The sequence below is a fragment of the Ischnura elegans genome, chromosome 3, assembly GCF_921293095.1.
Source record: "Ischnura elegans chromosome 3, ioIscEleg1.1, whole genome shotgun sequence".
Lineage (NCBI taxonomy): Eukaryota > Metazoa > Arthropoda > Insecta > Odonata > Coenagrionidae > Ischnura > Ischnura elegans.
Genome location: NC_060248.1, coordinates 36,007,307 through 36,032,947, shown reverse-complemented (window position 1 = coordinate 36,032,947; position 25,641 = coordinate 36,007,307). Strand labels below are relative to the sequence as shown.

The 25,641-nt window shown below is 35.9% G+C and overlaps 1 protein-coding gene across 2 annotated transcripts in view; it reads right to left on the bottom strand.

Moving 5' to 3' along the window:
• The window catches only part of LOC124155661 (rabphilin-3A), a 340,415-nt gene that overhangs the window by 157,399 nt on the left and 157,375 nt on the right, over positions 1–25,641 (bottom strand). For both annotated transcript variants that reach the window (XM_046529670.1, XM_046529669.1), the window contains exon 3: positions 4,781–4,878. In XM_046529670.1, coding sequence (XP_046385626.1) covers positions 4,781–4,851 — 71 coding nt within the window. In that variant the 5' untranslated portion in view covers positions 4,852–4,878. The remainder of the gene's footprint in view (positions 1–4,780; positions 4,879–25,641) is intronic.

Sequence of the window (25,641 nt, the reverse complement as noted above, 5' to 3'; positions counted from 1 at the left end):
TAAGAACTAGACCCGCCATTCCCCACCCCTACCCATGTCTCGCCGTGTGGCCAACATCTCCCCTCCGCTCCCTTCCTTCCCCACCCACTTTTAAAGCGGCGTGACGTCACGGTTGGGACGCTCATCGTCGTAGCGCATGGCTACGAATGGGGACTCACTGTATCACTGCGGTATTTTGACCATATTCTTCGCGATTTTTCAATTAAAAGTACTAATATTTATTGCGTTATGTATGAGAAGTATTCTCTCAGCCATGGTTGGATTGGTGAACTTACAATTAATGAACATTGGCATTTTTCGGCATTGGCAGCGACGAAAAATATTGTGGCAGTAAAATGAAAACAAAGCCCTTTGTAAACTTCCGCAGATTTTTTCTTATCTCGTTAGCGATCTAGCATTATTCGGAACATCGTTATAAAAACATGAAATCTTGTACAAAAGTTGTAAACGGGGGGAATTTTAGAGAGGAAAAGGGTCATGGTGTAAAGAATTTGCCGGTCATTCACGAAGTAACGCGGCAACGCCTTCGCATATAGTAATTTTTAAACGGTCAATTATGCGATGCAAATCGAGCTGCGCGCTAGCGCTACTAAAAAGGGTTGTCAACAAATCAGCATTTATATTATTTAGGTAAGTAATTTAGTTATTTCATAAATGCATAATTTTTTACTTAGCAGACAGCTCTCGTGTTATATATATTTTGCGATGGTGGAAAAAGGTCTAGCGCCGGCTTTGCAAGTGACACCTACGATTTACGTACGCTACGGAAAATTCTGGGAATAAATAATACCTATTAACATATTTATAATTAGAAAGAAAGAGAGGATTGGATTAAAATAATTTTAAAAATAAATTTGCTTTATAACAATCAATTATATTTAATATATTGAATAACTTATTAAATATTTTTATGTAATTTTGTACGTATGTACTTACAGAGCTTTCAATAAAATTTTTTAAAACAATTTACGACATAATTTAATTTTTTATATTCTTGTCACAATACGTAAGAAAAAAGGATGTGGATTCAAATATCATCTAAGAAGTGAATCTCATTTTATTAAAAAAAATCCAGACGCGATTACTCTGTCAAATGTGTGAAGTGTAACAGATAAATTTCTATTTTTCACGGCAGTATGATATTTCGAAGCACTTGGAGACGCAAGACCATAAAAGATATTTAAATACTGCTCTATCTTCCTCCAAAATACAGAAATTTTAAGTAAAAACAATTTATGAAAACGAAGAAAAGAAACTAGCATTAGCAGAAGGATGTATTTCCATTCTATTTTTTATAGTCATTCCTTCAGATCTAAGGTCTATACATCACAAGTTATCAAATCGGTTTTGCAGCGCACATGATACATAAGGCCGTTCAAACAGCTGCTGTTTTGTTGCCCGCAGATGTGGAAAATATTGTCATTAAAATATATTTCTATTTCTACATTACACTGTGCGTCTTCAAATGCTGAAAGAATTTTGTGAAACTGCGGAAGTCGCATGTATAAGAAAATACTTGGTTACTGTAAAACGCGCTAGTTACCTCTTTCGTCAGCTGTAGATAGAATTTTTAAATTATACCACACCATGAATTCCTACTTTCTATATCAGGCTTAATGTCCTAGAATTGTAGAAGAGAGTTTTAATAAAGAATCCTCAAATTTAGCTAAAGTTTAAAAACAATCAATCGCCTTTTTTAAAAATGCTATTGAAGTTATTGAGGGATATAAAATTTTGGTAATCGAAGTAGCGAATGAAGTTTAAAATATCTGAATCAAAAGCGGTCAGAAAGTCAAAGCGGTCGACTAAAATCTCTATGACCTTTGACCCCCATTATGACTTTCGGAGGTCAAAATAAATTGTTGTACGGATGAATGAACTGCGTAACCGACTTTGGGACCCTTCAAAACCTATGGTTTGACACGTTAGTTGTCATGATGGCCAGACATTTAACTCTATGACCTTTGACCCCCATTGAGACCTCGGTGGTCAACAAATCAACAATACGGATCTATTAACTGAAAAATCGACTTTGGCACCCTTTAAAACATACGGTTCGAAACCTGGGTGTCACGATGGCCGGACGTTTACCTCTACGGCCTTTGACATCCGTATTAACCTTGGAGGTCAATTAGTGAATAATACAGGTATTTGGACAATACCAATGACTTGGGTGCCCTATAAAATCCATGGATCGACACCTTTGTTGGTATGCTATTCTTTTTGCCCCCCTTATGACCTTGACGGTGACCTTACTGGGTCAACGGTTGAATTTTCGTAAATTAAAGTGTTTTTTTTTCGGGTTTCTTGTGTCCGAAAACCCAAGAATTGACATTTTTGGTCAATGAAATTTAGACATTTTTCAATCTCGATTTTTTACATTAAAACCACATAAGGCAAATTAAAATTTTTGGTTTGGACCCACATTGTGAGGTCAAAAGGTCAAAATTGTAAAATTTTTCCTTAAACTCAACAAAACTTAGGACCTTTCCCCATAAGTGTGCCAATTTTTATGAATATTGCTCGATGCAAAGTTACTAAAATTACGGGTCAAAAATGACACACAACCGTTGGGACAGTCTTAATATTCATTTTCTAGGAATGTCACCGTTAGGTTAATCTACTACTAATAAGGAATATTTCAAAAATAATTTTGCCTTTTTATGGACCCCTCCCTTCACCCTTTGTGAAATATCGTAGGATTTTGCTCCACGCCTTCTTTTTAATCTCACGTAGGATTTTTCAAAATGTGTATTTTCAGTGTAAATACGTTAATCTAGGCTTCATTGTACTGGGCTTATAAATAAAACGATTTGTTTAATTATTTTTATTGAAGATTACCGAGATCGCAATAAACTGGTTTTTGCGGAAAAAATTACGTGATACTTGCCAGGACCCCTTCTTTTTAACCAGAGGGGGTGAAAAGGTATGGTCTAGGGGGAGGAAAGCCATGGTGTAGGGGGGGAAGCCATGTTCTAGGAGGGGGGGGGCAAGCCAAGTTGAGACATTTTAGCATGGAAAAGATGAATGAAACCAACATTATAAGAACATTATAACAGCGCTTTATTAGTTTATGAGATCATTTCCTTGAAAAAATAGTTTTATTTCAGTTAATTAACTTATGTTAATACATATCATTTTTCGTTGGTTTGAAGAAAATTTGTTGAATACTTTCGTTCCAATTCAGTACTGATTTTGCTTAAAGACTTTTGCGATTTTTGCTTCTAGGGGGACAGCTACACCCCCTGGCCTTCGCTGGGTACGCTCATGTTTACATATGACATTCTTAATCAATTTATTTAATACGATCGCTTCTAGCTTTATCTTGATTTATTTAGCTTTTTTCTCACAGTCAAGGCTATAAAATGCCTTAGTTTATCGTAAAAATATATTTATTAAGTGTATAATCATTTTGCGTGCCCAATATCGTCACTTTTCAGCGACTTTGCAGCGAATGAGCGTTAAAATATCTCAAGCGCGCATACGGAATATCGTCTGCAGTCCCAACCGTGACGTCACGCTCCCTCATCCCACTCACTTCCCCGCCGTGCGATGTTGGCCACAGCGTTCCGCCCGAATGGCACGTCTACTTACTTAAATGGTCTAAGTGGGGATGTAAAAAAAGTTGAAGGTCCGATTGCGCACACATATCACATGCGAAAAGAAGCGAGATGACGTCCGTAAAAGTTGTCCGTAAAATATGAGGGAAATGTCTGGCTTTATTGCTGGTCTATTTTTACACCTACTCGACCAGAAAAAACACTTCCACAAGGTATTTTTTTAATCCTATGTTATTGAGTATCCACAATTTCAAGCTGTCTCGGAGATTTTCTAGGTGAGTTTTTTTGGTTTGGGACTATGATGAATGGTACCGCTAGAATTCACGCCATTCTACTCTTTCATTTTTGCGTCAACGATGAAACGACGAAAATAACACTGGCGAAAGCATCGCCCTACAGTGATAAAGATTGGAGCATATTAAGGATGATATGTAATAATTCTGATTTTTGTTTGTTTGATTTGTTTTTTTAATGAAATCATCACATTATGGGTTACCTATGTTATTCACATGACATATTTTCAAAGTAAATCACCGGCAGATGATCATTGTAGCGACCAGCATGAGAATAACTTTTTTCCATCATATATGACTACCATAGAGGTTAAAAAGATAACCAAGCTACAGATTACGTTCCACAGTACTGGCTACCACAATTGAACTACAAACTCCTCAGTGCCATGGAGAAAAAGCATAAGCAGTAAAATAAAATTAACTGCGTCTTGTTAATCTTGAACTGCTCGCTTCTCGAACTATTAGAGAGAGGCCCTTACAACTTGGATATACTCTTTGAACTAATATTTAAAATACTTTAAGAGATGGCAACCCCAACACTGGTTCTTACCACAGGGATGCCTATATTCCACCTTTGTAAAAACTCATGCTTGAGTAACCTATTAAAATTTCATGTACCATAATGTGGAATAAATGTATATTATTATTATTATTATAATAGGCCAGGTGAGTGTTTGTACTGGCTTCATGAGTATCTTGAAAATAACTCCGATTAGGCATCCTTGCATGTCAGTATTGATTTAATTCTCCAATACACTCCAAACGCACGGTTGAATAATTCGACATAAGGTCGTGCCATACGCCACCGTAAAAAAATTCTCGAAGCAAAGAATCTAGAATTTACGGTAGTTCAAGGAATTTTGAAAAACCAAGCCAACAACCACTGCTGGAATCAAATTTTGAAAGGATGCAAATAACTGAGCTTACTTTGCCCTCAGCGCCAGCTGCCTGTCGTTTGGACACACCCATCTGTCCTTCGTTGTCCCGAAGTCCACCATCTCCGCAAACGATGTTCGTCACAGGCACTGGAAAATTAAATAAGTGTATGAAGGTATGTTGTTGTAAATAAAATAGTTTTAAATTTAATATTACCACACATCCATGAAAAGAATCGCCAAGATAATAAAAATAATTCTTTCTAAAAATAATAGCACATTAATATCCTTTCTAGTAAAAACAAATTTAGAAAAAAGGTGACCTGATAAATCAATAAATATAAAAGTGTTTGTAAGCAGTATCAAAAGCTCATTTCATACATTCTGTATTTTTATTCTCGTAACAGGATGTCAGGTAGGAAAAAGAATTGTTAGATAGAATGAAAGGGAGCAGCTATGAATTAAAGAGGGAAATACATAAAGGATGGGAGCCTTTCAGTATACATTGTAAGTGCTCCATAGAGACCCATCTTAATCGGTAGAATAATTTCATAAAATAAAATATAGAGGACATAGGGTAAATTGGGGAGAGACGCCAAATACGGGATGGAGTGTGCACCCATCTTAGTTACGGCGCTTCCTGAAGATTGCGTGAAAATGCCCAATGCAGAAACGGAGAAGATGCCAGAGAATAAGTAATAAATACTGAGTAAGTGTGATATTTTACCTTCAATTTTTTTTCTCACCTTTCACTGAATTCCAATCGGACGTTGAACTACTGTTTTATTAAGATTGTTTGAGGTGTCCAGAAACCGTAAGTTCTTCTCAAAATGCTTTCCATCTAGCTACGCCATATTGGCTTAAAAGGCCATAGAGCCATGAGGTGTGGCGTCTCTCTAGTAGAGAAAGGGAGAGACGTCGCACTGAACGTCGGTACACATGCCGTATTCCTCTCATGCAGGTTATACGCTACACGGAATGAAAAAAGATAACAAATGATTTATAACACGTTTTATCAACGTGTTAACTGTTTTAGTTTGTATTCTAAAACTAAAAATTGATTTTGTGTTGTGCGGTATTTAACTATTTGTACGCATATTTTGAACACCACAATGCTAACTTTGTAGGTACCGCAAGTTTTGACTCGAGCGAGGTATAAATTTAGTTAATTTAATTTTCAATTTGTATTTTGAAATTTAAAAAAAAAATCTTAAATTAAGTCTCTGTTAACTGAATGTCTTCGGTTCAACTTGTATTTTTCAATAAAAATTGGAGAAATAATGTCAAAGCTGTTTATTCATGCATTTGGTGAAACTCTATATGATGATTAGGACCTCAATTGAACTTGGGTCATTGATATTAAAGCATTAGTGAGTTTAAGGAGGATTCTGAAAGTAAAATGGTCTTTTTGATGAACCATACAAAAGGATAATATTCAACCGAAAATTTCATGTGGATGAGGTGAAGAGGCCTGAAGGTTACTGGCATTGAAATGATGAATGAAATGGCAAGTAAACTTTCAGCCTATTCATTCCCTCTTTCAGATGAAATTGACTGCTTTCCTATGCGACTTTTGAAATCCTTGAATAACTTTTCTGAGGATATTCAGCGAAGCAGTTTCTTATTTTCAACCTCGAAAACCTTTGTGATCATCATTGACGTTTTGAGAGGGTGCTTCTAAGGAAAATGGAAGTATTCATCGAGAAGGCGGTATGCAAATTCGCTTTCGCTAAAGGGTGTGATGTGGGAGGTTTACTCAAAATGTGACAAAGAACTTGCCCATAAAAAAGTGAGAGTTCCCTGACATTAAAAAAAAATCGATTTGCGTTCACTTTCCGCGTACAGATGGAGTGAAAAAGGGTCACTGCGTAGTTATTGCATCGGTGTTCAATGCATTTGAAGCTGTAATAAAGTCAAAATCAAAGCTGAAACTTCAATTAAGTTTAAACCGATGATAATCCATGCAAGTTCCGTTATTTTCTGACGGAATAAGAGGTCAAAAATTGTAAAATAAAATTTAATAATTTTTTCACTTAGTAATAAGGGTTCTTGCGAGTTTTTTTTAAAAACTTAATTAAAATAAAAGAACGAAATGAGAAATCAAACTCATTTGATGTGCAGTCTATTGTAATTAAAACCCGAATGCCTGTTTATTTATTTTAAACGTAATAACTTGCATATCAGCAATGCAAAACGATCAATATAAAATTAACACTCGATAAAACAATAAAATAATAAAACCAAAACGATAAAAACCAAACCATACAAAAATGTAATAAGGACGCCTTTGTTATTGTAGAAGACTCTTGTTCTGACAAAGGTTTTCTATTTCATTTCCAATTATTGCCGAAAACATTTTCAATCTGAATAGGGAAGTGCGCAATGCTCAAAGCGAAGTTTCACAAAGTTAAGAAAAATTCGCAAAAAAGCAAAACCATTCTTGAGCTTTAAAATAACGAACTTAAAATTAGAAAATTTTCAATTCGCAGACGATAAGGCACAATGATCTCAATTATTTTTCTAAAACTTTTTGTGCCGGAGAGGAATTAAAAGGAGAAGTAGAATTATGAATAAGGTTACCATAGCATAAAAATGGAAAAATTGGGCACCTAATATCCTTATCGCCATTATTGCAAGCAAACATTAGCAAAATTATGGCTATTCAGAAGGGAGTCCTCTTGGGTCGCCAATTGGAGTAAAATCTTACTATTGCCAACGTTCAACAATGGCACTTCATTTCAAGAATTACTGTGGACGAAAAATATAATTTATCACAAAATATTTTCTACTCATGCTGCATAATATAAATGCTTATTAAAATTTTTGGAAGAATCCCGATCAAATGTACCTACGAATAAACTCCGTATTATTTATAGATGCTGTGCAATATTTTCAATTTGACAGAAAATAATTTAGCCATTCGAATATTTTGGGTTCGCCATAGCCAATCGAATATTTTGGGTTAAATATATTAGAATCATTCCTATTCCACTTCCTTTGTATCTTTACAAGATATCTACAATTCATGACTTCGCAACGTTTGTAAATGTAGAATAACATTATTTGTAACTGACATAAATCCATTATTCCTCTCAAATCCACTCTCATTGCCAAAATGAAATGAGTGTACTAATCTAATAAACTAATTACGACATAAAAATATTCCGTCATTTCAATTATTCAATTTTTGAAGGGGCGTGGAAAGATTATTTAACTTATTATAATAATGTCATACAAGATGACAAAAATGACTAATTATGGTATTCTGAATTTCGCACCACGAGGCTGTATCACGCTTTAGTCCGCAGAATACCAACGCAATAAGTTTAATACAAAGAGGTAAATAAACTGGAACAGTAATGGAATTCTACCATTCATCTTTGCCTGTCGTGAATCGATGGCCACGGTTCGATCATTGATAGCCATTCACAATCGATAAGTTAATTTGGATGACAACCATTAGTATTAACCCTTCCATGACTGTGCGGGGCAACTCAATTACCCCCAAATAATATTTTTTATATTGTCCTTTTGATATTTTTTGTATTTGAGCTCAACCACTTTGCCGTTATTTAGCTGACGAGTGATTTTTTTAAATATTGAAATTGTTTTTGAAAACTTCAATTTTTTTAGTGCGGTAACTGAGTTACCCCGCACAGCTGCTGGCGGGAAGAAAAAAAAACTTGTTTGTTATACGAGTGCAGTGATGAAAGTCAAATGTAATAAATTTTATTGGATGATAACTTCAATAACGCCAATATTCTACATGATGGTACCTTTTTTTTACATGTTTTTGTAAGGCATGTTAGTCAATGTACAGTTGCATTTGAAAAATATGAAAGATTCCTGCCATTTCGCACAAAATCAATGTAGAAACCTAAATGTTTCCTCTAACGTATTTATAAATGATACAAAACAAGATATTATGTCATTAAAAAAAGAGCCATGGTATCGAATTACAGGAAATAATAAAATACAACATATAAATTATAAACGCAGTGCCTAAGATACTCCACACAATCGTTCGCCTAAGTTTTTTAGGCACAACCACGGAGGGATAAGGGTCATCCTTTATTTTCAAACCTCAGACTTCAAAACGGCCTCGGTGGCGGCGGGGTAAAGTCCTCGCCTTCAGGTTTGAGTCAAGAGGTCGTTGGTTCCAGTCCGGCCTGGCTAGGTGGCGCCGCTATCCAGGACATGGTTTTTCATGGGCGCGAAATCGTAGGTATGGTATGGTATTTGGAGGAGCCGACCGATAGCTTAGGCCATTTCGATACCTCCACTGCATAAACGCTCAACAATCGCCCACTGAATCAAATCCGCTCATCTAGTACTATAAGGGTACTAGTACTAGATGAGTGGATTTGATTCGGTGAGCGACTGTTGAGCGTTTATGCAGTTGAGGTATCGATTTGCGCGAAGAGGGGAGGGAAGGGAAGGAAGGGTGGAGAGAAACCCGGTGTCGACATTAGCTTGCTCTAAACCAGGGGTTCCCAAACTTTTTTGAACCACGCCCCCCCCCCCCCCCCGCTACACATATCAGCTTTCCATTTTGCAATACCCTATTTCCACGGTGCCGTTCATACAAACTCCTACTTGTACAAGTACTTGTACTCGTACAAGTATGTGCCTACTTGATTCGGTGAGTAGGTAGATTTTTTTGTTCACTGATGAATGCGGTAACGCAGAATGGAAAGATTCAAAAATTGTACGCATGATGAAAATTAAAACAAGTATTGCATGAAAAACGAATATAATTACTGATACAAAATTTAACATTGTAACACAGATACATTTTCAATTTAACACTAGGAGGACGGGAGTTTCGCGCTACCTGGAAGGACGGCTAGGGGTCATTTGACCCCAAAAATGTATTTAGGAATAAAACGCCTAATTTTCATCCAATATTCAGTTTAATCGTATTAATTGTTGAATCAGTTCATTAATAACACTATTTAACAGTATTAAATATTATTTCCATCGTCAAAAGTTAATAACAATTATTTTAAAGAATTATAAATTAAACCGTATTTAGTAGTCGATCGCAAATCTAATAATGAAAATACATACACTCAATACAAAAGTTGAGTTACATGTTTAAACAATAGGCGTACTGGGTTTACAAAATTTGCATTAAAATTTTTTAAACTTATTACTTTGTTGTAAATCTCAGACAGATTTCAGCGCTGTTTCCACAAAATGTTTTTTGCACTGAATGTGTGCATTGCACGATTTATTCATCTACTTATAAATCTACACACTAACACGCAAGCCGCTTAAAAGCGGGTGGCAGGGGGTGTTAGGACACCAGCCATTTGCACATGAAAAGGAATTCGGAAAATGCAAAGGAAACTGGGGCAAAGATTCAATTTGATGGTATTTGGCACCTTTTTTTTGTGCCCGTGGAGATATAGCTGTTGGATTTGGAGACGTGTAAACACATTGATACATGCTATCCATCATATCTACTCCCGCTTTGTTTTTATTATGAAATAGGATGGTCTCTGGTATCCTTTTATTCGTTTCGGAAAAAGTGTCGTCTGAGATCATGCTGCTGAGTAAAAGTACATAATTGTTCTAGTTTGCCTGATTCTACGCAAGAGTATGGCCTAAGGTATTTTTGAACACTCGCTTTGAATGGATTACGTGGCTATTTTAGGGGTCATGGATATTCGTGCGTCACGCCTGTTTTTTTCAGATTTTCCGTGCAAGAGAAGTTTTCCATTTCTTTATGATTTTCTGCCAGCTGTATAAATGGAAAATAATTGTTAAAAGTTACATTTATTCCTGAATTCTTGTATGTTACGGTCACTTTAGTAACTATTTATTTCCCCAACGCTTGATTTGATGGCCAATCATCATCTTTGCCACAATATAGAAATTCATTTAGGCTGTATTTTCATTTCACATCTGTCAAAACCCAGCACTCGATTCCAAATTTGACTGGTTTATTTGGAATATAGGTACCTCATAAAAGGACAGCTGCATTTTGTTGGATAGAGCTGTGCATTTGGTGTTACGCCAAAGTCACCATCGGATTCACTATCTTGGACTTCGTCGCTTCCATCACACGCAGATGTTGATGGATTGGTCAGAATGTCCTTGAACTGATGTTTCCGATTGACTGCCAGACTGACCCTCAATATTCCCTACAGCTATTTGCATCGCGACGATTCTCTTCTTATGATATATTTCTCGATTTCTTACTTTCTTCCTCAACTCGCTACTGATATGCATGCGAAAAAATCTACAAACAATGCCCATTATGGTAGAATCTTCTCCAGTTGCATTGGAGGTATAGAGAGCTGGATAGCATTAGAAATTCATACAAAAGGACAAAGATTTCAAAAGTAACGCTAAATACCGTTCGAAAGGCAGGGACTCAACCGCCAACCGTATCCTGATTCGTATCTTCCAAGAACTTGCAGTAATGCTTCTTCTCCGACCTACGTGCGGATTCCATGGGTAGGATTTAGGCAGAATTTTATAAGTCAACCCAATTCCTCCGCTCTCTCAAAAGGAGACAGGATTTTTCCCAAGGGCGCAGTGTGCAGTCAACCCACCCCAAACCCCGACGGGGTGAGGCGGCACTAATGCTGGACACAAGGCAAAGGGGCAAGGCTAAGTGACAGTGCCGTCAGGCCAGAAAAATGAAACAGTTATTCTTAAACTTGATGAGGCGATATTGAAAATAATGTCTCTAGAAGCTCTGAATCTTGGCCGACGGAAAAAATTCATGGGGTACGTGACGATTGTATTTTTGTTTACGTCCTTTTTTTCGTTAATGTCCTTTTTAATGTGAAATGTTATCCGTGAGATGGTGCATCAAACGTAGTGAATAATAAAATATGGAGGATAAATTCAATTAAAGGTATTATTCTTATTCAATTATTTGTCTTGCGAAAATCACGTTTCCTTGAGTGAATAAGTTATTCAACTGTACACATTATCGAAATCTTAACATTCACAATATTTTGTTCACCAAAGGCTGTCATCTGCTACTCACCAGATTTATTGTGCATTGCGTTTGATATGAAAGCTGTACATTTGTGAGCTGAGATATTTGTGTATCCCGATTCATTAAAACTTTAAATAGAGGTATTTCTGAAGTGAAATCATTTGCGATCATGATAAATAATATTTCGATAAAATTCGTCATACTAGCCCCAATTCATGCAAAGGAACTCCAACTGGCGCATTTGCACTAGATATTGATATTCAGTTCCTACGTAGTTCTATTGTGTGTACCATCTCTCTCTAAAGCTTACCAAGCGAAACATGTCACATCTTATTCATAAATCAAGAATTTAGTGAGTTATGTAAAAAATAATTAACTAGCGTGTTTTTCAGTGTAAATTCGTTATGATATTACGTAGGAACTGAGTGTTACAGTGGAACATGGTCACAAAGTTTTTTGTATTTGAATTAGATAATTTAGAGACTGTCAGACTCGTAGAAATTTATTTTCCTTTTTTTAGCGCCTCAGAAAAACGTTTCTCTTTATAAATATTTACATTCATACTGTAGCCTACGTACCATGCGCTCGTTTTACGTGAAAGTGGAAATATTGCTTATACCTTATCTAGCAAACTTAAAAGTAAACGATCCGTAATTAACAAGCGGCAAAATAAAGTGTAAGACCTCCCACAGTGACCATAACAGGCCGCAGGCCTTTTTCGGGGGGCCTGGGGGGGCAGAGCCCCCCAACGAGCAAAGCGAGTTTATCAAAATATAGACCAAAATGATCAAAGTGAAAAAATTTCAAAATTTAAAAAAATATTTTAATAAGATAAAAATAAATTTGAATTCTGAAAATGGGTCAAATGACCCCTGCCGTCCTTCTAGTGTTAAGGAAGGTGAAGATGCTTCATTTTTGTAAGCAGATGCATTGAAAATAAAAAGATCTTTTTATCTTACAATGAATATGATCTATTGAGGTAAGTATCACACTCCTATTGCACTATCAATTGGGGTTGTTTTTTTTTTATGTTTTCAAGTTTCGAAAAAAATGGAGAAATCTTCAAAAATTTATTGATAAAATTTTTGTAATTTTTTTATTTATATCATTTGGGTGTCACGCCCCCCCTGGACTTTCTCCACGCCCCCCAGGGGGGCGCGCCCCCCAGTTTAGGAACCCCTGCTCTAAATGAAAGGCGCCAAGGGGACCACGGCTTAACGTCCCATCCGACCGACGGAGTGTTGCGCTTGAAATGTCCTCCACACAACATTCAAGCAGGGATCAGGCAGTGTCCCAAAATTCTCTGCTACCGCCGGGATTTGAACCCGAGCCCAGGGGATGGGAAGCCAACACTCTAGCCACCACACCAACCCGATCCCCGACGAAATCGTTAACTGATTGAAGAACTCCGACGCAGAAGGCCAATGTGCTGATTTTGGTGGTATGGGAATAAATGAATAAAAAATAAATTCGGCGATAAATAAGTCCTGGGAGCACTTACAGGCAAATTCAGGGGCTCTAGAGTATCCTCCAAAAATCTGATAAAAATTCTACATGCATTGTGTTTTCCGTTACATCCGATGCATCCTCAACCAAAGCCGCAACGTAGGGCTATTTGCTAGAAATCGACCCCCAGTCCCACCATTGTCCGCGGTAGGTATATAGAGTGAATTGCGTTTTTGCATCCTGGAGCTGTTTGAGGGTGAATACACAACAAATCGAGGCCAGAGGACTGAAAGAAATCAAAGAATGAAGTAGGTACGTAAAGTTCATAGCCCACCGACGCACAGTGGGCTAGAATCGAAAAAAGCTGGCCAAAACCTCAAAATCGATTTTTTTGAGCTAGGAAATTGAAACTTCGCATACACATTCTCAAATAAATTGTGCATAACTACCCAGATTATTTTGGTCCTGTGTTTTCACTTTAACAATATATGTGAGGTCAAAGTTGAGCAAATTTAGCGAAAAACGACCACCCTCGATTTTTTCTGAAAATTGCCGACTTTATCCTCTTGCAGTGGTTTTATAAATAGTTTTATCGACAAAACTGTTATACCATCTTAATTGACACTTCTTATTCTTTCATTTGAAGGGGTTTTAAAGATTTTGTTTCATCAATAACCATAGATACATAACAAAATGGCGGAGCCTGTTTTCAACCCATTTTTTCACATAAACGTAGAAAAAAAGTAGACATTGTCACCGGCTTACACTAAGTAACTTATATCATGTCGTTCTTAGAAGCTTCTATATTGTGAATCTAAAGTCAAACCTTGCACCAATTTGCAACCCCGAATTTTAAATAGTTTTTTCGAACGCACGGACGGCACCAGTTCTGGCCGGCGGCGGCGGAGAGTACGGCGACGCGGCAAGCGGGTGGATGCAATATGGTCTCATTCACTTTTATGTGTGGATAATAGATATATAAGTGACAGAAAATAATCACCAGAAAGTAAAATTTATAAATATTGCTACGAATGACTCTCATTATGCAATCGCTGGGCACTGCAAGAGGTGCACTGAAAGGTTTCTTTCTTTGAGTGCATTCCATGGAAAATGGACTTAAATCGCGTGCTTAAAGTGGGGAAACGGACTCTTTTATTATCAAACAAGCTCTATTTCTAGGCAAGAGCCTTCGATGACCCATAGCCTCCACTTCCTAACCCTCCATACATATTTAGAGGCCTTCTGACCACGGTCGTTTTACAGTATTGTTGTAGTGCCGAGCCCTTCGAACTTGTTTTTGGTTTGAACTCCTGCTAGCTTTAAAAGTTTCGGAAGGCATATTACTCACATCAAATAATGTATTCTTCCTAAGAAATACAGTTTATTTTAATGTATGCCTTATGCTCAATTTAAAGTATTGATTTAAATCTCTTACCTATATATCAACGTCATTATTCTTATTAAACTGCGCTGCTGACAAAATGGTTTTTTCAGAAATATTTTACCATACAAACATAACATAAACAAAAGCAGCACAATTTACACTTTTCCCAACTAACATACTGCAATTATCACCGTCAGCAACAAAAGGTTACTGTTTTTCATTCACTATCTGACGAGTTTTTATCACTTTCACTGTCTGAGCTAAAGCATTGTTTTCCTTTTTCAAAAACAGATCCATTACATTTTTCGGCAAGCTGTGTGTTTCCTCCAGTTTAATTGGCGTAATTTTTGTCATTATCAGTTATGACATTAGGAGTTATCTTCGGAATAAATCCCTATTTGTGGCCACTCGTGCCATTTTTCTAGTCAACCGTTCACGGAACTTTCTCACGTCCTTATACCGTGCCTATATCGCTTCCCCTGTCAGTTGTCGCAATTAGGAATGGACTCTTTTGCAATGTCAGCTCCTTGAATGAAGACCTTATGTACGGTTGGTGGCATACCATAATTGTATTTAAAGCGTCAGTGTGAGAGAGAGAAAATTAAATTATTTGGAGAGGAAATCTAGAATAATTGTGATGACTTTTGAATACTCGTGCCTGTTTCATGCTTGGCCTAAGGAACAGCATTTTTTACCTAAACAAGAAGGCACAAAGGTGCTCACGAGCAATAATTCATGAGACATAGGCCCTCGTTCTCACGTGTGATTATATTGCGCATGTCCTAACTGCTGTCAAAGCCGTGTTTGCAAATTTAAGTGCACTTTATATGCGACGCGAAACTTGGATCTGTGGAAATGTACGTGAAGATTCGAGTCGCAGTAAGATGCAGAACCATTTTTCGAAACTTCTTATATAACCTCTGCTACAATAATTTCACTCGGGTAAATGAAATCATATACTCGCGTCACTCTCTCATCGCTGGGGTTAATATAATATCCCTGGCATTTCAGATTTTCGAAGAACCTTGCACCGAAATTTTGTGAGCTGCATGGACACGATTACTTAGTGAGAGGGCCTCTTAATCTGACATAACATAATACTCGGGGTTGCATTTTATTCACTTGGCAAGAGTTCTTGCCTCCGAGGATGGTCACTGAATCTTCCTTTTGCATTCGTTTTCCTCCTAGTCGTTCTCTTGATACAACCCTGAAAACATGAATTGACGTCCATCTGCACTGGCTTAACTAGAGCAACATGTAAATTGTGCTGCATAAGGAATAGTTATTAATGGCTTTAAATCAAGAATATAAATTAAATAACCTTACTGGATAAGAATAATGAACTCTTCAAGCACCAAGACAGTACTTGATTTGGCAAATTTCGGCAAAATCAAGTACTGTATTGAGCCATTTTCCATCACGTTTAAGGAATATATTATCTGTTATTGTTAAAAAGTTTATTAGTTAGTAAAGCACGCGATTTAAGTCCATTCCCCATGGAATGCACTCAAAGAAGGAAACCTTTCAGTGCACCTCTTGCAGTGCCCAGCGATTGCATAATGAGAGTCATTCGTAGCAATATTTATAAATTTTACTTTCTTGTGATTATTTTCTGTCACTAAAATATCTGTTATCCACACATAAAAGTGAATGAGACCATATTGCATCCACCCGCTTGCCGCGTCGCCGTACTCTCCGCCGCCGCCGGCCAGAACTGGTGCCGTCCGTGCGTTCGAAAAAACTATTTAAAATTCGGGGTTGCAAATTGGTGCAAGGTTTGACTTTAGATTCACAATATAGAAGCTTCTAAGAACGACATGATATAAGTTACTTAGTGTAAGCCGGTGACAATGTCTACTTTTTTTCTACGTTTATGTGAAAAAATGGGTTGAAAACAGGCTCCGCCATTTTGTTATGTATCTATGGTTATTGATGAAACAAAATCTTTAAAACCCCTTCAAATGAAAGAATAAGAAGTGTCAATTAAGATGGTATAACAGTTTTGTCGATAAAACTATTTATAAAACCACTGCAAGAGGATAAAGTCGGCAATTTTCAGAAAAAATCGAGGGTGGTCGTTTTTCGCTAAATTTGCTCAACTTTCACCTCACATATATTGTTAAAGTGAAAACACAGGACCAAAATAATCTGGGTAGTTATGCACAATTTATTTGAGAATGTGTATGCGAAGTTTCAATTTCCTAGCTCAAAAAAATCGATTTTGAGGTTTTGGCCAGCTTTTTTCGATTCTAGCCCACTGTGCGACGTAACCAGGGAAACGCAATTGGTTCAGACTAAACTAAAATCATCTATTTTTTTTCCTTGAATTGCCCAGGGCTATTTATTCCCTTCAAAATATCCCGATGTGTTTCCAAGGTCCCAACGGAGAGTTATATTCGGTTGTAATAACTGTAATCGTAACTGTAACACGTTCCCTAATTCGAAGTAACGATCTATTTTTATTATGACGTTTCGACATTGGCCGCCATTATTTCTCTGTGCTGCGTTACAATTAATTTCTAAGCTGCATATTGTAATTCAACAATTGTAATAATTTTAGGTCAACAAATTAACCTTACATACATATTTGTGAAAGAAACAGATGTTTGTTGCAACATAATTTTCCAGTTATTTATTACTTTGTAATGATTAACTCGAAAAGCATACTATTCTTTTAAATTCTATATCCATCTGACGATCCCTTTCAAAATTGGAGCAGTTACGCATAAAATAAATACAATTCAGATACAATTTTTGCAATTAACAGAGATACGTAATGCATGCAAGTTTCACTGAAATAATTGAAAACTTTGCTATAAACTTAACCATAGCACGAAACTGGTTTCTCCTAAAACATTTCGAAATCTATTCAAGTTTTTTCTTAAATTGCCATGGGCTATTATTCCCTTCGAAATATCCCGCTGTGTTTCTGCAGTCACCATGGAGAGAGGGAGAGAGAGATACTCGCAATAATCGTAATTCACGGTCCCCCATCCTTTTTTTTCATCCGGACGTTTGATTTTTTTATCAGTCAAGCGTCTCTTCCTCCCCTAGCGTGCCATCGTTTTCCGATAAAGACCCAAGGACTTCTTTGGAAGGGCGGCAGGAATTAATAATGGGCACTTAGGATTGGATTCTGGCAAAGAGGACTTGGGAAATGTTTAAGCGGAAGCGTTTAACCCTCAAATGCGTCTTCCTTTTTCAGTAGCGTGAAACGCCGAAAATCACTGGAGACATGTGAAATATTGATATTCTTAATGAATAACCTGCGTAATTTTTAATTGATGGAAAGGGAAAGTCTCATGAGTGTATTGAGCGGTACCTACAGTGCAGTTACCCATAGAATAAATATAATACGGGAAAATTTCCGCAATAGACAGAGGTTGTTAAAGTATAAAAGATTCAATAACATACTTGAAATTTCGCTAAAAACTTGACCATGACACACAATATGAATTCCGAAAGTTCATGTCATAAAAATATCTAGCCAGGATATCGTTTTTCTCATATTGACCTTCAACAAGAAAATTAAATAAATATGTATTTTTATTATATATTTTCGGAAAGGTTGATTCCTTCACTCACGTATATTATAATTGGTCTTTTTAAAATAGTATGTAGCAAAGCACTGAGAAATAATGATGGCCACTGTTAAAAAGCGGGTGTTAAGTACAACTTAATACCCTATTTCGCATTGATTTCCTGGAAATGAACATATGCTAATTTTATGCACGTATTATTCACATAGTACATGATTATAAAATATAATGAGATAGTGGTATTTCCCGGAAACTCTCAAGTAATCCAATAACTTCGGTGTAGCAACCCAACAAATTTAATGGAGGACTTCTTCCATTTCCCCAAAGATAGGAATAGAATTTAAAAGAATAGTTGGTCATTTAAGTTCACGAATCGATCCCCTGGGTACAATTCTACCTTTATTTTATGAAGGGTTCTTCTTACATTATAAAAAAATTATCCAAATCCATATCAAGATAATAAACATAGCATTGCGCCTTCAAAAACGTCTCTGTGTTGCTATGCACGGTAATGGAAATTGAAGAATGGGGACGCAGAAACATAGGTTCTGACCCGAATATATGTACATATATCTATAGACTATTGGCAGCCTCAAATATCAAAGATCCCATACTTATGTTGCCATTTTTCACACATTCAAAACTATCGGAAAACTTTTTATCGTTACGTTGTTTGATATATTTTAAAGTTCTAATTTATTTTAAAAAAAGCTCGAAAGTTGTTGGCGTCACCAGAGAAAAGAGATGGAAGAGAACTCTTGCGTGGTGTCCATGGTGATTGGGCGAAAGTACCTCGTTATTTCATTCGCAATCTTTTAAATTATCCACGTGTCTCCTCTTCAAAGGTTTATAACTTCAATTTTTCTCCGTCAATATCTAGAGGAGAAGAGGTGACAAACACCTAGGGCATTTTTGGTCTTTAACTTTAAAAGTTATAATTGAGTAATAAAAATGATGGTAAACATCATTGGACAAATATAGTCCTCCAATCCTCCATTTTTAAGCAATTTATGAACTTTTTGGAAAGGCTTACTTTATCTTTCCATACTCAGCGATTGTTTTTTTTTTATACTGGGCGCCTTTTCCGACTGAAGAGCCGCGGTAAATTCTTGAACACATTCATTATTTTCATCCACATGCCCTCCCTTCAGTTATTTATCCTGCATAACTTATGAGTGACAAGATTCATATTATTGATGGTCCAGACACACCGTGTTTATAATTCGATATCGACAGTGTAATACAAGTAATTTTACAGACCACGTCAAATTATGGAAATAGCGACGTGTTTGCAATGAAAAATATGTAGTGATAAACGATAATTCTTGCGAGAAAAAAGAAAGTATAGACGAAAATAAATTTCGAATCACGACTTTTTATCGACGTTAACTGATACAAGACTTATAAAAAGTGCTAATTATCGAGCTCATACAAATATCCCATGCTGGTAGAACTATTTTTTTCAAAAGGAACGTGACCGGAGAGGAGATATAATTTTTTCCTCTTGTTTGCTAAAACTGGAATGAAATGACGTAAAATTCATTTTAAGTTGGCACCCATTTGGAGGGAACTACGGGAGTATTGGTTTCCGATTACACTAGTCGACTCACCGAGTGCTGTCGCAAACCTACTTCAGAACGCCGCGCTATTTGTAATTTCTCTCCCTCCGTCTGGCGACCACAATTTAATTTCTAAATTCACCAGTAAAACACGAAAGAAGTTTTCTTATCCGTGTCTATTTATTCACCTCAGATTGAATATCAAGTACTAATTAAAAAAACCAAGGGCTATTCATCAACATATTTCCACCTGGAAAACTTTCTTCTGACAATTGTGAAGATATTTAAGTGCGTTGCTCATATGATCGTCTTCAGTAAACCACAGAGGTGTCGTGGTGCTGCAACGCGCCGGAACGCCGTTCCGGCACTGGTTAACAAAATACATAACAGTCAAATAGCGCTTTTATCAATTTTGTTGCGTCAAAATTTGTAATACATGGATTCGTGGCGAAAACAAAAAAATTGTAATATAATGTCAATGATAACTTTTAATAAAAAACACACAGAACCATATTTCACTTCGAAAAAATTTAAGGAAAGTGTGTTCCGACACTGCTAATGTTTCCATGACGTCACCGGTAAACCAGTGGAAAATTTTTGTGATACATCAACTTCATTCTTCATACTGACCCCGTAGACAAGTAGCTCAATTGGGTGGCAACGAGGTAAGGATCTAATGTTGTTCAATTTATACGTGTGACCATGTTAGGAAGGATGAATATTCAGGGAAAGCATATTTGTGGATGAAGGAAATTTAAAATAATTCATACAATTCCATTCTCTGTTTGCTTTTGTGATACCTGCTAGTAATTCGTTGAATTGGATGGATGAGGTAGATACTTTGTGAAGATCCATTATGAGATATGAAGTGAAACACTTTGCACTTTCCACATAAAAATTTATTAAACTACAGTCGACATGTTTCACTGCACTGCAGCATTATCACGACTCAATATCAATCTTGATAATGCTGCAGTGCAGCGAAACATGCCGACTGTAGTTAAATAAATTTTTATGTGGAAAGTGCAAAATGTTTCACTTCATATCTTGCTCGTAATTCGCAGTCAGTTAGCACCGATTGTGAATTTCCGTTTCGCACCCGTCTCTTTTCATCAGTGGGATTATTTTGACCGTCTTCAAAAGCAAAATAATGATGGTATTAAGTTAATGCAAAGTTCAACAACACTTGTTATTGCTTATTTAATTTTGCAGTTTTTCTTGATAGATGTGGTCATTATAGTATGGTGTTTGGAGGAGACGACCGATTCCTTAGGTCATTTAAACCATGCAGGAGAGGGAGGGAGGAGAGAAATCTGGCGCGGGCATTAGTCTACTTTTAACGGTAAGCCCTTAGGGAGCCTTAACGTACCCTCTGACGGATGAAGTGTTCTTTTTGAAGTATCTACGTAACATAAGGCATTAAAGCAGGGATCGGGTAGTTGAGAAATCTGTGACACAACCGGGATTTGGACCCGGAACAACGGGGTGGCAGGCCAACACAACCCACATCAACATAAACATCAACCCGATCGTTTGGGTTATTAAAAGCGTGTACTTAGGGCTTTATCGACGTTTCGGCAAAATTATATTTGCAACCCTGAGGGTTTTACAATTTCACTTAAAATGTGGTGGGTAAAATGACACCATTGAGTAATTTATAAAATATGTAACTTATACCTTCAGGCTTAACTTTGTGAAACCTTTCCATTTTGGAAAATAAACTGAAGACGTATACATGTTAAGTAACCTGGTTTGTACTTATTTTCAAATTATATTATGGAACTTTGAAAAGTTTATTCTTTTATTTTCCACCACAAATGATGTATTCTCAAATTATTTATTTAAAAAAATGAGACTTTTCAGTTAAAAACGTGATTTATAGAAACATACAAAGCCCAAATTATATCAATCAAAAGATATACTAAACTTTTCAATCAGACATCCGTTAAAAAAAATCAGACCTTAAAAAATCTTTTAAAAACTTTTTAATTTAAACTTAACTTAAACTTAACTTAAAGGCTTTTAAAAAATAAAAGATGAAAGGCATGCAGTGAAAAAATTCATAGGTCATGGACCACCAGGTATGGGCCTTGAGGGCCAGTTAAAATAAATTTGATAGCACATACACCTTCTTCAGGAAACATTGCACAGATACATTTTCCAAATGTCATGTTGATCTTTGAATCAAAATCTATTTATTGATCTCGGAAAAACCAACCAAGAGCCTCGTATATGTACATATATCAAGTAAGTAGTGCGAGATAAAAACCGAAACAAAAAAATGAAACGCTGATCTAATGGATTGGAATCCGATGCTTATAAAAATATACACATCTGTTATTTTATCGTCAATTTATAAAATGAAATTAAAGCACTCAAAGAGATCGACCAAATACTAAAACCCAAAGCTGATGGAGAAATATCCAAAGCTTTTAGCTTAAAATCGCGGCGAAACTATTTTAAGGTGTTTTTCACAGCAGAGGCATGTGAACGAAAAACTCTGAGAGAAATATATTGGTTCACCTCATTGGATATGGTAAACTTCCATAACCTTGCACGCGAAAAAAATATGTAATCAATTATTCAGTGAGGATATTTTATATCAACGGCGTTTTGCATTATTTTTATTTGATGCAGTTTCAAGGCTATAATAATAATTTCAAATCAGTTAAATAGATTCAGGCTTCAATTGGTGGAAGTAAGACACATTCAAATAAATAAAAGATCGTAGCACTTTTCCAAAAAAAGTTTTACTGCGTACAACGCGTTTCGGCTCACTGAGCCATCATCTGGTACAAGACCAGATTCGCATATGCATCACAGTGGTACGCAGTAAAAAATTTGTGGATAAGTGCTACGATCTTTTATTTATTTAAATATAACAATAATAGCGATGCGATTAACTATTTAACGTAAATACAAACGAGAAATATAAAAATAAACAATGATAATGAGACTAGCAACGAGACGCTGCCGGCGTTAGCTGATAAATTCTTCTTTCTTTTAAGAATTATTACGAAATGTATCTTTTCGAACGCTGGTATATGAACGGTTAATTTTCGTTAACCAAAATTTTTAACTATAAATCTAGAAATGCAAGATAATTATCATTAAATCTTTAAAATTTTTCCCTTACGAATCTGTAATAAGTATATAAGTTAATAAACTAGTGCTCATATCTACGTTATATTATGAATAGTTAAAAAGCCGTTGCTGAAAATATTTAATTATCTGTTATCTTGGATGCCGCCACAAAACGTTATTCACTTGGTGCCCTAATGAGAAGGCATTTTCAGACACTTAGGCTCCTACAGCGTGGTGTCAGTTTTTAAGTGTAGAATGTAAATTTTGTATTCTCCTTTTTGTATACGAAACTTGAAATCCCGTACTTGAACTGATCCGCTAAGGCTTCAACGACTCGATCAGAGCCTCGTACATAGCAACTCAATTTGATGCAGCTTGCTAATTGTATCCGAGACCGATGACATATTTCACCAAACACAATCCTGCATCTGTTGCTAAGGATTTTTTATTACTTTCAACATTTCCAAGGACAATCGAAACGCAATGCTGTATTTGTTGCTGTCAGCTGTACTAAAAGAAAACATGAGCTTTCTAAAACTAAGGTCACGTTAACTCGGTTTACGTCGTTTTCAATGGTTGTGAATCACCTGGCACCTATATAAAATTCTTAACTTGAAGCTCAAAGGACAATAAACAAGTCACAGTTTACGAGGCCTTTGTGCTTTCATCGAATAACCCGTGCATTTTGAATGAACGTAAGCTGAGGTCCTCGCCAAGCTTTGCTAAAGCAAATGAGATACAAATACTTTTAGTGTACTTTATAGTAAAATTGTATAGTAAACACTTTATACGTTATAGTAAATACTTTTAGTGTAAAGTCTTTGACATCCTGTGGCATTCTACAGCACGATACAGGCACAGAATATTTGTTACGTAATCTTTATATTTTAATTTAAAAATTGTGCCAGCCTGAATAATGCCAGCTATTGAGCTATCAGTCGCGTCAATTGAATGTATCAAGCCTGATATGACCTGTTGTACGAGCAACTCAAAAAGTAGTTCGGTGAAAGGAATAGATTTTATGTTTATCGTGATTATTAAGATAAAATTAAATTTATTTCAGCTCTACTGTCACAAAAACATGATTAATGAAGAAATAAACAATAATAACAACATTTATCTTATGCTTTGACAAGTAAGTATCGCCTTAACAACCTGCATATATAAATGCGCATTTTTGAACGTACTTTTCAGTAAATAAGGCACCGAAAGCCTATTTTTCGTGGATGTAGGTCGATGAGGCATGCTTAGAAGAGCATACCTTGAATTTTAGAAATTTTCCGGAAAATTTATAACACCATGTTACGTTTCTCGGAAATAAAGACTACTTTCAGGCCTCATCTAGTGGAAGTCTAGCATATTATAAAGTTGACCTGCAATTTTACACAAAGAGGCTTCAATCACATACGCGGTTCCAATAAATTTTGTAACAATATGAGGTTACATTGAACTGCCAGTCAATATTTCAATAAGTTTCCCTAACATATATTGTAAACCCTGAGTGCCACCGATTTTGGGGTGGACACAACCAAAAGTGCCGTGGTTATTTTTCTTACTTTCTAGGCCTTTATTTGAAAAATAATTATCAGTTTATTTATCTCTATATTTTCATGATTATCTCTGCTTCCCAATGGCTGCGAAAAAATACAGTTTTTTTCAATGAGCTGCAATTTTAATGGATTATTTTCAATATAAAAAATGGAATATCGTTATTTTTCACTTCTGAATATAAAAGGTAAACACTAAAAACCAATTTTACAAAATTAAAACATCGATAACTACGAAAATAACCTATTGTCTATGAAATAAGGATTTTATATTCTGGGAAACTACACGAGTTAAAATAAATATAGGTCAATATATTTATTTTGTTCTTGACCTCTTGTTCTATTTTTTATGAATGTGAAATCATTAGACTTAGGTCCTGTAATGTAAAAAAACATATGTTCCAACGTTTTTGAAATTTATTTTTCCGTCTTCAATGCTTACATGTAGTTTTTTAGCTTTTAAACAACTATTTTAAAGCCTAGGAAATGGAAAATAAATTCCCGAAATGTCGGCATGGATGTTTTTTTTAAATAAATAGGACCTAATACTCAAAATTCCACATTCATAAAAATAGAAGAAGACGTCAAGAACAAAAGAAATATATTTATTTTTAGCTCGTGTAGTTTTCTAGAATATAACTTTGTTATTTCATGAAAACACGGTTGTTTTCATAATTGAGATTAGATAAATTAGATAAGATTTTCGTTATAATTTTGTAAAATTGATAAGTAGTTATTGATTTATATATTCATAGGCGAAAAATCACAATATTCAATTGGTTTATTAGCATGTATGTTTTAAAAAAATAGGGCCTACAACTCAAACTTTAATAACAACAAAAAATAAATAAACGTTGGAATATATAATTTTATAATCCTAATTTCATAAAGTTCAGGGAATATGACTATGAATGTCAACGGTGAATATTATCCCAAACAAGAGAAGACGATTTAGTTTTTTGTTTGAAATTAAAATAATAGTTATATAAAAAAATACTGGCCATTTTATATGCGTGTAAATACAGATACTTGAGATACTATGGATGCTAAAATAGTACTTTTGAAGGTGATGAATCTAAGGAAGGCGCGTGATACGCATGTTTTCCATTCGCTCAGACGGAATGTTGCATCTTTCATTCGCCATATTTCTCTCTCACTTGGGAATGCCATCGGAGCCGCGCGAAAGCTTTTGAGAAATGGCGAAAGCACAAAAAGGGCAGGAAACCGTGCCGAATGACGTCTCTGTAAAGTTCCCCGCCGTGATCCATCTTCCACTTCCCTCCTACTTTACTGCATTACTTCCAAGCATCGGAGATTGCCGCGAAAACGGACCTATCAAACATGTATCGAGATTGATGCGTGCATTTTGGTTCGTCAGTTATACAACTCGGCGGCG